Below are 16,400 nucleotides of genomic sequence, written 5' to 3' on the forward strand. Positions count from 1 at the left end.
TTGTTGATTTTCTTTACTGAAGACTCACTGCTTCATCAGTACAGACATAGTGTACTCTAGTAGGGTCTGAAACAAAGGCTGGGAGACAAGAAACAGCAAAACTGTTGAAAAAGCAAATGTTCATACAGGAAATAAAGTTACATAACAGGTCAGATGAAGTAATCTTACTCTTATCTTCCTTTATTACATAAACGATGATGACGATGTGGAAAATGATTGCAGCAAATGTGGCAATGGGAAAGTACACCGTGCTCTTTCCAGTGACTGCTGCAAACATACAGGAAACAAAGAATACAAAAGCACTGAGTCACATGAAGGCAGCAGAATATTTCAACTCGAATGTTTCCAGGTTGTAATTACCTTTAACAGTGAGCCACATGTATCTGTACTGATTTCTCTCAACGAAGCAGATGTAAACTCCTTCATCTTCTTCAGTCAGGTGCGATACGAGTAGCGAGAGGTTTCCAGGAGATTGAGTATTAAGCAGCCGAATTTGCTTCCTGTTACTCTGACTCTCACTCAATATCACTTCCCACGTGCTTTTGCCTGGATTTTGTTTCTTCCACATGAATGTTGCCGGTTTGCTGTGTATTTCAGTGCAGGAGCAAGACAGCAGCACCGAGCTTCCTTCATGTGCAGTGATGAACTCTGTCTTCATGTTGTCTAACAGAGTGCAGTCTGAAGAAACGTTTAATCAACAAATTTCCAGATCAAACATTTAGAAGATTTACGTTATTTCAGATTTAGGTCAAATAATTTACCGTCAGTTGAAGCCATGCTGTTGGTGGCAAACGTAACCTCGTTATAACGATGTCTGCTTTGTACTAAAAAGAAAAAAAAAACTCTTCAGTGTAGAAGGAAAAAGCTAAGAGGTAAGAGATAATTACTGTAACCACACTGAAGTGATTATTTTCCAATTAACAATCACAGTCAATCACACCAAACCTAACAGTTATCGATTATTAAAGGTGCGGTGCATGATGTTTGAAAGCCAATGTTGACATTTGAAATCACCAAAACAAACACGCCCCTAACAAAAATGGGTGTCACCCCTGTTTTGTTAGCCCCGCCCACACATACATACGTAACCCAGGCAACTATTATGGCGGAACCTGCTGGGGCGGCTGACCGAGGGGATATTTTTATTAATAAATGAACTTAATGAGTAATACTATGGTAACACAAATGTGTTTTTGTAGTACTGTGTGTTGTACCGTGAAAGGTTTATCTCCGTTTCAAGCGGAAGATGGCATTCAACACCTAGAACCCGAGGCAGAGGTAGCGGCAGAGGCTAATGTCAGACATGCGCACTGAACACTCTCTCCACCGCATATTGACAAGACACACCCCTTTCTGCTCATTGGCTACACGTTTGTTTTGTTATTCGGCCCGACTCAGTTTTCCGAAGCATTTTCATCACAGATACATATTTTTAACCATTGATAGTTACATTTAAAATTGAGGAATGTTCAATAATTTGAATTTCATTTGATTCAAATCAAATTTCGATGAATTTTATTCACATCAAATCATTTAGTAAATTCTTGTGACCTGAGGGTGGGGGTGGGGCCATCCTGGAAGAGACCACACCCACCGTAATGGAAATCTGAGTTGATAAGTCTGAGGAACTTTGTAATGCTTTGCAGTGAGAGTTCATGTTCAGCCAAATCAGCTTTGAATGTGTATTTCAGCCTGCAATTAGAGTAAAGAAGCCTAGAACAACAATGTTAAGAAGACTCACCTGCAGTAAGGTGGAGCACAAGAAGAAAAGAAACGTACATCATTGGAATGTCCGACGCGCTCCGGTACGAGTACAGACTGAAATGCAGTGTGTTCTATGACGGATTGGAAAGCACCTCACTCATTTTCCCAGCCCACTTCACTGAGCTAAAAAAGAACCAAATTTCCCCCCTTTATGCTAAATATAAAAACATGTGTCCACACACACAAATGGCTTGGATTCATGACAGCAACCTGAACACCATTATCACTGGGATGTCTATAAAGATGCTTTTATTTCATTCCAGCACAAATAAAGTGGCCAAATGTTGACATATTTAAAAATAATGGTTCATTTTCAAACACTCCACCAATAACACTTCACTCCACTCCGTCTCCCAGTGCAACTGGTAAAAAAAAACAAAAATGAACAAAAAACAATTTAATTTGCGATTTAAAAAAAATGAAACAGAATCAACACTTTCAGCATTTTTCTAAGATGGAGTCAGTTATTACAGGTGATGGGGATGACGCTGGGTGCAGAACAAGTTAGCATGCTAATTCTAGGTTAGTTTAGGGTGAGAACCGGTGGTGAAGGAAGGGGGATGGATTTGGATCAAGTCCATAATCATCCAGCACAGATCAGAAAGTCATACGGATCCAGGAAGTACTGAGGCATATCGACAGATTGCCCCATTCTGCTCCTCTAGCTGGCTTTAAGTGAGTCTAGTTACGGTGGATATGTGCAATATGAATCATGAAATGAGTTAAAAACATATGTGAATATATAAATATAAGTAAATATACCTTTTCTTGAAGCTCTTAAGCATTTCCACACTCTTATACTAGAGACTATAAATATACCGTAAGCCACATATGAAGAGAGGAAATGGTTACCTTTAACATTAAGCAACTCAACGAGTCTGTAACAATGGCTCAAATATGAGAAGTGAAACCATGTAAACTTTGATTAAAGATATTTGTTGGCCTGTTTTCTTAAATATCTACTGATGTCAGAATATCCACATGACTTTAGTCACAACTGAGTGAAATCATCACTAAAAATTAGCTGAAATCAAGTGATGGATAAAGGTACAGTATTAATTCCTGCAACGTCAACAATTTGGTGGAAAAGGAACTTCTGGGTGCAAAATGTTATTTTTTTGTGCATTTTGTCAAAAAAATCTGAAAGTAATTTCTTTCCAGATCATTTTTAATTATATTCCGATGATTGTTATTTATTTGTGATTTATTCACACAATGTTTATTGCACTGAGTTGCGTAACATTTCTTTTATCAAGAACAGAATAATCAAGCGAGTTTTTAATAAGTTTTAATACATGTTCATAGTATTTTGTGATTTAGAAGTAGATCTGTCAAAATATGGCCAGTAAATGAATGAATGAATGAATTAAAAAATATATATATATTTTAAATATTACAGTTTTAAATATCTGGATACCTGTAAATAAGCGTATATTTATTGAGATAGGATCTTAAAAAGTAAAAAAAGTACAAATGTAATAATGTTAATAATGTTCATTATTATTATTATTATTATTATTATTATTATTATTATTATTATTATTATTATTATTCTCTCTCACTCACTCATCTTCTACCGCTTATCCGAACTAACTCGGGTCACGGGGAGCCTGTGCCAGGCGTCATCTCAGGCGTCATTGGGCATCAAGGCAGGATACACCCTGGATGGAGTGCCAACCCATCACAGGGCACACACACACTCTCATTCACTCACGCAATCACACACTACGGACAATTTTCCAGAGATGCCAATCAACCTACCATGCATGTCTTTGGACCGGGGGAGGAAACCGGAGTACCCGGAGAAAACCCCCGAGGCACGGGAAGAACATGCAAACTCCACACACACAAGGTGGAGGCGGGAATCGAACCCCCAACCCTGGAGGTGTGAGGTGAACGTGCTAACCACTAAACCACCGTGCCCCCGCTGTTTATTTTATTTTATTTTATTTTATTTTATTTTATTTTATTTTATTTTATTTTATTTTACTCATACTCCTTCTACATAAAGAGAAGTTCTCAGAATAAAAATAAGTTAAATGACTGACTATAAAACATACAATGTGTGGGTACAATAAATAAATACACATACACATGGAAGACAAAAGAAAAGTCAAACGGCTAAAACTATGTCATATTCTGTCATTTCATCAGTGTTGAGAGCTTTGGTTCTTTGAGTTGGACCACATGATGACATCATCCTTCAAACAAAACACACATACACACGCACACACACACACACACACACACACACACACACACACACACACACACTGTTACTGATGTAATTCTAACTGATGTAATAGCTTTTAAGCATATAAATTAACTAAAAATGTAGATTATCACTCTGTATTGTTCATAGAGAACTACTGCATCATTTACAGGTAAAATAAGCAGATAGATGAGGTTTATGCTCATATACTGTACGCTTTTCTACATGTCGCATCCTTTAGTGTCTTTACTTTTAAAAAATAAGTCATTTGAGTTCAGTAACAAATGATTTGATTTATTTTCTAACCTTAACCTAACCTAGGAATCAATATGAATAGTTTAATTTTATTCATTCCTTCATCTTCTACCGCTTATCCGAACTACCTCTGGTCACGGGGAGCCTGTGCCTATCTCAGGCGTCATCGGGCATCAAGGCAGGATACACCCTGGACGGAGTGCCAACCCATTGCAGGGCACACACACACACTCATTCACTCACGTAATCACACACTACGGACAATTTTCCAGAGATGCCAATCAACCTACCATGCATGTCTTTGGACCGGGGGAGGAAACCGGAGTACCCGGAGGAAACCCCCGAGGCACGGGGAGAACATGCAAACTCCACACACACAAGGTGGAGGCGGGAATCGAACCCCCAACCCTGGAGGTGTGAGGAGAACGTGCTAACCACTAAGCCACCGTGCCCCCCGTAGTTTAATTTATTATATGTAATTAAATGTACTTTAAATCAATAGATAGACAAAATGTTGGTGTCTAAAAAAACGTTTATTTTCACTTTTAGGCCGATTTAAAATGCTCGAAGGAGAAGGAGAGACAAGTGTAGTAGTTTAGTAGTTAGTATAATTAACATTTTACATTTATATGTATAAACCTGCAGCGAAATGAAGCACAATGAGGAGATGCAGGTTAATGTCTCATTAGTTCATAAGACAAAAATAGAATAAACCTTTTTCTGTTTGTTTAAGAATAAAAGGTTTTAACACATATTCTTCTCAGATTCTAGCACATACAGTATACCACCAGGAACCTTCATCTGTTCTTCAGCCGAGCTTCACCGCTCGTTCACTACCTGCTGTAGCGAACTTGTGTCTAATAAAGATAAGAGCAAAGTGGGTAAGAACTTCTAAAGAACTTTATATTGGTTAGTATAATTAGCTGAAATCAATTGCTGTGAATATTGGTGTACCTTTCTTTCTGGTGGTGCAATAGACCCCAGCCACGATCGCGTGCAAAAAGATCACGGTCACCATGGCGATGGGGTAGTAAGGAAGATGCTCTGGAGAAACTATAAAAATAATAAAATAGCAATTTTTTTGTTATTTTACACACATTTTAATGTGTGTTAATTGTACAGCTTGTTTATCAGTGATGAAGCAGAGTCAACCTCAAAGTTGATTATTTTCCCATAACAGCACATCGTCAGGTGTTTTATTCCAATTAAACCACAGAATTATGCCAAGCTTTAATTAGACAATGAGGTCCATAAGACTTAAATGGCAGAAAACTTGAAAGGTCTTAATTTGTCCCAATCTGGCAACCCCATCTCTAAGCTGCTGCTGTTCTAGGAAAATTAATCAACACCTTCTAGCCAATCAGAATGCAGAACTGTGGAATACCGTGATACACGTTGTTTACCTGCAACTACAAGCTTTACGTCTGTGTATTTATCTCTCCCGAGATCACACCTGTAAACTCCTTCATCCTCTTGACTCAGGTGTGATATGAGCAAAGAAAGATTTCCTGGAAAGCGATCAATAACCAGCTTAAATTTGTGTCCGTCACAGGACATATCTTCCCACGTCGCTTTGGACCTGCTGTATTTCCTCCACCTGAATTGTTCAGGTGTGGTGATTAGGTCAGTGGAGTGGCATGGCAACAGCGTTGAGCTTCCTGCACGTGCATGGATAGTTGATTCAAGGAAGTCGTTTTCAAGGATGATTCGGGTGCTTCCTGAGCAAACACATGTTTGAAGGAACATGGTACGGTAAAATAAAATAATTTAATAATTAAATATATTCAAAGTGCTGTAAATGGCACGGTGAAACCTTCTCTGCATAAACAAACAAATAAACAGAACATTGATTGATTGATTAATGTATTGATTGATTAATTGATTGATGCATCTCAAGTGTGAAGTGAAGTGAAGTGATGTGACGTGACATACGGCTAAGTACGGTGACCCATACTCAGAACTTGTTCTCTGCATTTAACCCATCCAAAGTGCACACACACAGCAGTGAACACACACACACTGTGAACACACACCCGGAGCAGTGGGCAGCCATTTATGCTGCGGCACCCGGGGAGCAGTTGAGGGGTTCGGTGCCTTGCTCAAGGGCACCTCAGTCGTGGTATTGCCGGCCCGAGACTCGAACCCACAACCTTAGGGTTAGGAGTCAGACTCTCTAACAATTAGGCCACGACTTCCTTAATCCTGAGAACGTTTATTATAACATAACGATCTCACATTCATCTAACGATCTCATTGGATTCATTGATCTGATCATTTGAAGGTATTAGCTTAAGAAAAAAGAATTGAAAGGAAAATACACTTTATATCACCGTTAACGATGAGATGGACATCTGTGTATTTTCTAGCGCTGCTCTCACATCGGTAAAGTCCCTCGTCTCCTACGGTCAGGTTTGTTATGAGTAAAGAGAAATTCCCTGGAGAACCAACAACCTGCTGTACTCTTTTCCCATCAACAGTGCCATCGGTCATCTTTCTGGGCATCTTGTCTATCCTCCTCCACGAGAAACTCTGAGTTGTGTTCAGATCAGTGCAGTAGCACGGCAGCAGTACGACGTCGGATGAGTCTGCTTTGATTTTTAATTCATGTCCGTGGTTTGCTAGATCACAGCCTGCACGCCAAGACACAATGTTTATGTCAGTTTATGTATAAAATATTTCCATGAGTCAGAAAAAATATAGTTACAACTTTACGTCTGTTTCCTTCCACTGTACAAACAAATCCCTGTTAATTTGTGACTTAAAAAAAATATATATATAAAAAATATAAAAATATATATATATATATATATATATACAGAACTGTGAAAAAATGCTGTAAACAAAGAATGCTTTCAGAAATCTAAAAATGAGTGTTTATTTCTGTCAATTTACAAAATGCAAAGTCAGCAAACAAAAGAAAAATCTAAATCAAATCAATATATCGTCACTGTCGGGCAGAAACCTCGTATGTCCAAATTTGGTCAATTTCATATTTTTTCCACATATTGATGCTATTGGTCAGTCCCCACGTGGGTCTGTTTTTTACAAGTTATTATTTGATAACTAGTTAATAACTGATTTTTACAAGTTATTAACCAATCTAAAGTCTTGAAAATAGCTTGAGCGCAAATCTCATAACTCCATTGGACACTTCAACTGTCCACCTCTTCCTCACTCCGCGGGAGAGCTTCACGGCATATTTCTCCTCAAGAAGAGTCGCAACGAATCAACACGTCTTCTGAGGTAAATGTCTTCAAAACACTGGGCTCAAAGAAAAAAAAATCTTGACCCCCGCTAGTTCTGGTGCTCGTCTGAGGACAGGAATTTAGCGCAAGACAATCCACTGCAATGCGGACTAAACCCTGTGCACTCAGATAAGGTACGGCGTTTTTTTAATTTCCTGAAAAATAACGGTTTTGGAGATACGAGGATTCCGCCCAACAGCGACGATTTGGTGTCACTACCTTCTGCCTTCAAATCAGTATGAAGTGATGGCACGACCCCCACAGAGCCCTGATCTCAACATCATCGAGTGTGTCTGGGATTACATGAAGAGACAGAAGGATGTGAGAAAACCTACATCTACAGAAGATCTGTGGTTAGATCTCCAAGATGTTTGGAACAACCTACCAGCCGAGTTCCTTCAAAAACTGTGTGCAAGTTTACCTAGAAGAATTGCTGCTGTTTTGAAGGCAAAGGGAAGTCACACCAAATATTGATTTGATTTAGATTTCTCTTTTGTTTATTCACTGCATTTTGTTCATTTATGAAAATAAATGTTTAACACTTCCATTTTTGAAAGCATTCTTTGTTTACAGCATTTTTTCACACCTGCCTAAAACCTTTGCACGGTACTGTATAATGGAAGGAGTGTGAGTTGCAGGAATAGAAAATGAATCAACATCCTGGACATAAGGCTTCCCTTAAAAAAAAAAAAAAAAAGAAAATGAATCAACATCACTGAGGATTTAACAACAGCACTGTGATTAATATAAAGGACCATAAATGAAATCCTTTTTCAACTCATATACTGTATACATGAGATGTTTGAGTATTTTATAAGACTCATAAATGAATCAAAATTTCATCTCATCAGCAATTAAAAGTTTGCACTCACCTTCAGCTAGGTGAAGAACAATCATGTAAAAATACAAACTCAGCAACAGTTCCATTAAAGAAACAAACTCGACCACACACACCGCACGCTAAACAGTCGTAAGCAGATTTTCAGTAAAACCAACAGCAGGAAGTGAAGAAATGTGTCTACTTTTTATGAGGAGAGTTTAACGGCCTTGTCCGAGTCAGTATATTTCACTTCCTCTTTTTATTTTCTGCTTCTGTGTCACATCCTGGGGGACACGGTGGCTTAGTGGTTAGCACGTACGCCTCACACCTCCCGGGTTGGGGGTTCGATTCCTGCCTCCACCTTGTGTGTGTGGAGTTTGCATGTTCTCCCCGTGCCTCGGGGGTTTCCTCTGGGTACTCCGGTTTCCTCCCCCGGTCCAAAGACATGCATGGTAGGTTGATTGGCATCTCTGGAAAATTGTCCGTAGTGTGTGATTGTGTGAGTGAATGAGAGTGTGTGTGTGTGCCCTGCGATGGGTTGGCACTCCGTCCAGGGTGTATCCTGCCTTGATGCCCGATGATGCCTGAGATAGGCACAGGCTCCCCGTGACCCGAGGTAGTTCGGATAAGCGGTAGAAAATGAGTGAGAGTGAGTGAGTGTCACATCCTCTGTGTTACAATTTTAATTTTAAATACTTACTGCACCTAGTGGTCAACATTAGGAACTGTAGCATGTGATAATATAATAAAATCCCACTGAGGCAGGTATCCTGCTGCCCCATACACTGGAGGAGGAGCAGTAGCCAGGACAGTTAATCTGGTTGCCAGATTGGGATACCTTCTCTTTTCATTATTGTTTATTCTTTTCATTTTTTCTACCAACAGTCAAGGAATGAAGTTCTGCTCATGGAAGAACATTTTATGGATGCAACGGTCATCATGCAGATATATAGCAGGTCATTATATAGGGTTTGTATTTGTGTGTTAATTAGCACATAAAACTATCAAAATGCTTTATAAGAAGACAAGCCTGAAGTTGTGCTCCTGATACTGATGATCTCCTCCATGCTCTACAGACAGGTGATATGAGGATAGTCAGATTTCCTAAACTACATGTGAGAATCAGTTCAGGATCACGGTGGCATCGCAGACCCTCCTGAAGATGCTGTTATGGAAACATATGCACATATATAAGATTTTATATATAAGAAGTCTATAATTGTTAAAATATTTCTTTGTCATGTAAAGGTTATCTATATATTATTTGATTTTTTTCCTATTTCTTTTATTTTAGTTCAGTAACTTCTATGTAAAGAACACATATATCCTATAAAATAAGAGATTTGTCTAGTGTGTTTATTTCATTCTATATTCATTATTTATGATAATTCCTAATAATTGACTATTATTTATTGTTAATATATTAGTTTGTTGTGCTTATTTCAAATGTAATAATGAAAATAAGTGGTGTAGTGGTTAGTTCCCCTTCTTTCTAATGTATAATATCCCTGGTTCAAATCTGTGGCTTTATTGTGACTTCCCCTAAACACTTTAACTTAACACTAAAACCCTTGGGTTCCTGGTTTGAGTCTCAGAATTGCTGCTTTAGCTTCCTCAAAACACGTCACTGGAACTCTTAAGGCACTTAAAAACAAAGTACAACAATCTACAGACTACTTTCTCCTCCAGCTGTAGCCATTTGGCCCTAAACATTTATTCATTCATTCATCTTCTACCGCTTATCCGAACTACCTCGGGTCACAGGGAGCCTGTGCCTATCTCAGGCGTCATTGGGCATCAAGGCAGGATACAACCTGGACGGAGTGCCAACCCATCACAGGGCACACACACACACTCTCATTCACTCACGCAATCACACACTACGGACAATTTTCCAGAGATGCCAATCAACCTACTGTAACCCAGTTACAAAATGTTAGTTTAATTTTAAATAGAGGAAAATATAATTTTTTATTCGTTATCATTTATTCTTCTAACTCTAGGACCAGTAATATTTCACTGTGATACCTTGTCCCGTGTTATTTTAATTTTAAACCAATCATATTGTAATTTAACACTTTGTCCCGCCTTCTGGCGTTGCTGATTGGTTAGATGAGTTTTGTGACCAGCGGGGTTAGGGTGATACTGAACAGATGGAGCACATGTTTCATTGCAGCGGCAGGTTTAAGAGAGACAAAGCTGGATTTTATTGATTTTTGGTGAACCAATCGTTTTTTATGAACCAAGTTTCATGTTTATCTTGGTGAGTTCATATTTTGAGTTTCATTATGCTTTAATAATATTGTTTAAATAACTGGATTCACATTACGAAGTAAAGGTAATTAATTAATTAATTTTAGTTACTTCCTATTTAGTTGAACTCTCAAATTGTATTTTTCTTTTGATTATATAAATAGTATTCTGTTGGTTTAAGTATCAATGGAGGAAATATTCAAAGTTAAACTTGGAAGCAAATGGTACAGTATGGGCCGAATAGGCCAATGTTAGGAATATATGTATGTGGATGCATGTTTTCTTGCATTTCATATTTTCATTTCACTGTAAAAACTACAGTATAATCTTTTATGGTTAAATCAATTTGTTTTTTACAAAGAAAAAAAAACTAAACTTATTCAAAGTTATGCAGCTCAGCATATATTTAACTCCTTAATGGTCATACATACAGTATTTCTCGGTTTATTTGAATAGATTAAAATGTGATTAGGCCTAATAGTAATGAAAATGATGTTTAAATGAATGCTCTACAACTGTTTTGTAAATGCAGGTCAGGTCTTTTGTAGAGGCGTTTGTTTGGCACAGAGATTTGGATGGTGAACTAGATGGCGAGCCACCCAGTTTGATGAGAGATCTGTCGTATCCAGGAGGAGACAAGGTTTTCCTTACAGATCCAATTTTGAAACATATCAAAGGAATTGCAGTGTTTGGTATGACTGTCACCTACACAAGTCCATCTGAAGTCTTTTGGAAGGATATTGATGACAAAGGAATTCAATACTCATATTGAATATTTTGATGCACGTACACACACGTACAAAAAATACACATACACTGATAAACATCAACACACATTCAATTGTTTTTTTTTGCCGGCTAATGTTTTGTAAATTTGTACTGTTTTGTTGGCTCACTAAAGTTCTTTAAAGTGAATCTATTTGTTGTGTTGCTTTGTCTTACTTGAACTCCAACGAACCTAGCAGCGGTGTATTTTCCCACAGATGGGTTACACTACCATGCATGTCTTTGGACCGGGGGAGGAAACCGGAGTACCCAGAGGAAACCCCCGAGGCACGGGGAGAACATGCAAACTCCACACACACAAGGCGGAGGCGGGAATCGAACTCCCAACCCTGGAGGTGTGAGGTGAACGTGCTAACCACTAAGCCACCGTGCCCCCCTGGCCCTAACCAACAGATCTGAAATCCATACGATCCTTTCTAGGGATCTAAGGCCACTAGTGTTACTTCATACAGTAGATGCATCCCAAAAGATAGTCCATTGCCTGAAACATGCTACTGCTTTTGAGTTCACTGACCCCAGTAAGCTGTACATATTCATAAACCTCATCAACTTTAATTCCTGCTTAAGCTCCTCTAAGCTGAATACAACAAATCACCATTGATTACGAGGTTTTAATTTACGAGTAGGGAAGTAATTATGATGGCAGGTGTCCAAGTCACTTTAGTTCGGTGCAGGATGAAGGTTCTCCTAATTAATGACAAAAATACAGCAAATTGCTTAAACTCTATACTTTGAGTTTAATGAAGAACAAAGAATGAGCATCAAGAGTTTTACTTTTTTAAAAAGTGAATAAAATAATTATTTTGAGCAGTCAAAGGGAGAAAAAACCTGACTTTATTTAATTACATTGTCGTTTCACCTTTGGTTAATGAAACATGACTCAGTCAAAAATAATTGATATAAAAGTATATTTAGAAACACATTGAAATGTTATTAATATTTTTATTAGATATGTTAACAGACATTAGCAGAATACATAAAAAAAAAACAAACAAACAGAAGTTTAGGACTCCTCCTTTTCCAGTCTACAGTTTCTTGCCTGAAATTCTTTGCTATGTAAAGTGGCATCATGTCCACAAGAGGGCGCACCGAACATTTACAATCCAAACAGCCAGGTTTACTCCCAAGTTTAGGGGTAAATTTGGCAAAGGGCTTCTCTCTTCACAAACATTTCTCCTCCACCATTCATTTCTTAAGTACCTTTCATTTTCTGTCCTTTTCTTAATACTGGACACTGGATTTTGTGACTTATATTAGGAATGTGAATTTCTTTCTGTGAAATTTAAAATTGTAAATATGAGTGTTTTAAATTCCAGATACAAAGATACACAGGATGTTAGTCATCTGTTGTATAGAATGTGAGGCTACAGAACATGGCAAAGTCAAGTCTAGATTATTTATAAAGCACATTTAAAACAGAAGTTGACCATGTCTTTTTTTTTCCAATATACCCAACTGTGGAGGAAGGAAGATGCTCAAATGTTATCTTTTATAGACTAAAGGTTTCATCTTGAGCACCCAGATAAATGTATTTTATTCAACCATCTGGTCATTTATTTACTGATCTTGGAATTAGTTAATGGATTAAATCAATTCCCCAAAAGTTCACACGTCTCCTAGCAAAATGAACCGAAAATGTAGTTCATCACGTCAGCTGTAAACAAGTTTATCATTCAGAATATATTTAATGTTCATTTTTACCTATTTTATCTCACAAAACCTAAAATGGCAAGGGAAATATTAAAGGTTTCCCTTGCCATCTTTTCAGTATTTTGAGTAGTAGTAAGACAAGAGATACATATAAATTACAGAGTGTAAAAGGACTGAGGAGAAAAACATCAAAAATTACATACGTTTGCAAGAATAACGTAAATAGAAGTGGTCCGTGATTTGAAAATGTGTGTTTTTAAAAATATTAAAACATGCTATCTCATTTTAAAATAAAAAAGTATAAAAAGATGGAATAAACATAAGGAAATGCATCTGTTAAAAGTGTATTTGGGTTTGAAGATGGATGGATGGATGCATGCAATTTCTGATTAAATTTTTTTATTAGCTAATTTGTAATTTTAGCTTGTCCTGTTGTGGTGTACTGGTTAGTGCCATGGTGCGAGCGGTCACTGTTTTGACTCTCTGTGTCTTTGTTTAGTTTTAGGTCAAGGTTTGTAAGATGAAGATGAAAAGGTTTCTAAAGGTTTCGCAGCTTACTTGTGTACAGTATATGACTTATAGCTCATGTGGAAGAGCAGTACCACTGGATGCTTCGAACTTCAGCTTCACCTCAGAATGAATGAGGGTGTTGTTAGTGCCATAGGATCTGATGTAAGAAGCTTCTGGTTTGTCTGTAGGTCTTTGCTTTAGTAGCCACTAAACACTTCAATGCTACTCTTTGAGCTTTTATTTAGATTGGACGTGAGCTTGTTCTGTGGAGTACTGGTTACTGTCATGAGTGGTCCCAGGTTTGGGTCTGTCGATTATGTTTAAGTTTTCTCTCTAAACACTTCAGTGATCAGGTGTTATGATCTCTGTGTCCCTGGTTCATGTCTCATGCTAAACAATTTGCTCTCTCTCTCTTTCAGCCATTTATTTAGACAAAACTATAAGCTGGAGCTTTCCTTGTTCTCTCATGGTGTACTGGTTAGTATCACAGGGTTGAAGGTGTAAGAGCATCAAACTCTGTTAGTTGTGGGCTATGGGTTAGTACCATGCATTCTGGTGTGTGTGTGTGTGTGTGTGTGTGTGTGTGTGTGTGTGTGTGTGTGGTCCCTGGTTCAAATTGGTGTATCTTTGCTTTGCTGCAGCTTTGGTTGTTCTCCTACGATGTAGTGATTATCGTTACAGACCTTTGCATGTGAGGTCATTGGTTCAAGTCTAGATGTTTTAGTTTTATGTTACATTAGGATTAAGTAGACTCAGGTGAAAAAGTCAATAAAACAACCTGCTGGTATGAGTTAAGTTGGCTCGTGTGGATGTGCACCGCCTTGCAATTAAGAGGTTGCTGGTACAAGCCTAAGTCTGGACCCCAAAATACAATTAGGATTTGATGAAAATGTGCCCAGTGGAAGGTACTAACAGGCCAGTGGGTGAGGCGGTTTAAAGTGAACCTGGTGGAAAATTCAGTCATTCAGTCAGGCTGGAGATCGAGGTGGTTCATGTTGAACCCAGTCAAAGGTGCCAACTGGAGGTTGAGTGGATTCAAGGTGAACTCAGTGAAAACTGAAGGATGATATGGCAGGTGCAAGTTGGCAGGTTGTATGATGGTTAGGGGAAGGTATGTGAGATGGAGAGCTGGATGGTTGAGTATTTTTTCTCTTAGAGTTGCATGGGCAGAAGGGGATACTTTTTTGCATTTCTTAGAGAGTCTGACAAAAAAAAAAAAAACACTTTTTCACCCCACACTGTTTCACCTCATGACTCCTTTTGAGCCATCTCACCTTGCCACACCACTTATTCTGTGCCAAATCATTCCTCAGCACCATGCACATCGCTCATTCTGAACCGCTTCACTCATCAGCACCTTGCACATGCTGGGCCATCTTGCCACTCAGCATCTTCTGCATCGCTTATTCTGAGCTGTCATGCCCTTCAGCACAGTCCACACCATTCATCCTGAACAATCAGTGCACAGAGTCCTGGCTAGGGCTTGAACCAGCAACCTCTTAACCCTGAGTCCTGACCACATGTGCAAGGCAGCTGAGTTATAGACCTTTTCTCCTTCTAATTAACCCTGGCCTAAAACAAAGAAACTCAGGGACCTCAACCCACACAATGGGAATGAGCAGGATTTAAACCAACAACCTCAATATTAAGACTCAACTGCTTTACCATTTAGCCACTGAAGCCTATGCAGCAGAAAACCAGTCAAAGCAAAAATTTGTTTATTGTTCAGTTGATCCATCCCACTGGTGGTTTCCTGTAAACATGCCATATAAAAGATATTTCAAAAATCTATATATTTACACATTATGTGTGCTAGAACATGTGCTACTGTCATCTGCAGTACATATGTTTACAAGTCACATAATTAGTTAAACAGAGTCAGTCGATTAAGTGTGATGAGACGAACAGGGACCTATCAAGGGTTTCTAGAGTTCTGGAAAAAACAAGGTTAAGATTCACTCTCACTCTCATTCATTTTCTACCGCTTATCCGAACTACCTCGGGTCACGGGGAGCCTGTGCCTATCTCAGGCGTCATCGGGCATCAAGGCAGGATACACCCTGGACGGAGTGCCAACCCATCGCAGGGCACACAGACACTCTCATTCACTCACACACTATGGACAATTTTCCAGAGATGCCAATCAACCTACCGGGGGAGGAAAGCGGAGTACCCGGAGGAAACCCCCGAGGCACGGGGAGAACATGCAAACTCCACACACACAAGGCGGAGGTGGGAAGAAAACCCCCTGGAGGTGTGAGGCGAATGTGCTAACCACTAAGCCACCGTGCCCCCCAGGTTAAGATTCAGCATGATAGTATCACTTTTATGGAGAGCAGAACTGTTCCTCCTTTGATTATTACACTACTGGGTGATAATTCACTTTTATAGCAGTAATTTTGAGAGTTTTCATTGCATATCTCAGTGTTTTGTGATTACTCAGTTGTAACACACCTGAAAAGCAACAGCGAAAATCGATGCATACGTTTATTGAGCATTTTGGCTCAGTAAACTATTTATTACTACCATGAATGCTGACTTAAACTCAGCTTTGTTGTTTTATTTCAGAGTTTAAAAGGCTCCAATAACCCCTCAATACCACCCCATCCCCTAACACAAACCTATCTGTTTTGATGTTGTGTGAGATCTGAGAGCAAAATCGATAATGAAAGATGATCACGCTTCGGCGGCCTGAGCCGAGGAGCCGCGATCCATCACTTCCGGAGCAGCTAAGAATTTATCAGGGCTTGAAAACAGACGCAATTAAAAGCTGAACTCATTAACTCTCTGGCGGTAGTTTCCCAAGGCAAGATAAAAAATCTTTAGCGCAGTCGCAGGCGTAGATCATAATGAGCAGGAAGACTGATGGAACGGAGAACAAAACAGGAAGAGTGTGTGTTTGTGT

The 16,400-nt window shown here is 38.8% G+C and overlaps 1 protein-coding gene across 1 annotated transcript; it reads right to left on the reverse strand.

Moving 5' to 3' along the window:
- Positions 1-4,785: 4,785 nt before the first annotated feature.
- Positions 4,786-8,495, reverse strand: LOC132854434 (uncharacterized). Its single transcript, XM_060882835.1, has 5 exons — positions 8,349-8,495; positions 6,562-6,861; positions 5,635-5,949; positions 5,186-5,284; positions 4,786-5,088 (listed from the first exon to the last, which is right to left on the reverse strand). Exons 1-5 carry the CDS (start codon positions 8,401-8,403, stop codon positions 5,051-5,053), a joined length of 807 nt encoding a protein of 268 aa, XP_060738818.1. The 5' UTR covers positions 8,404-8,495; the 3' UTR covers positions 4,786-5,050.
- Between the last annotated feature and the right edge of the window lie 7,905 nt (positions 8,496-16,400).

Source organism: Tachysurus vachellii, chromosome 12 (assembly GCF_030014155.1).
Source record: "Tachysurus vachellii isolate PV-2020 chromosome 12, HZAU_Pvac_v1, whole genome shotgun sequence".
Lineage (NCBI taxonomy): Eukaryota > Metazoa > Chordata > Actinopteri > Siluriformes > Bagridae > Tachysurus > Tachysurus vachellii.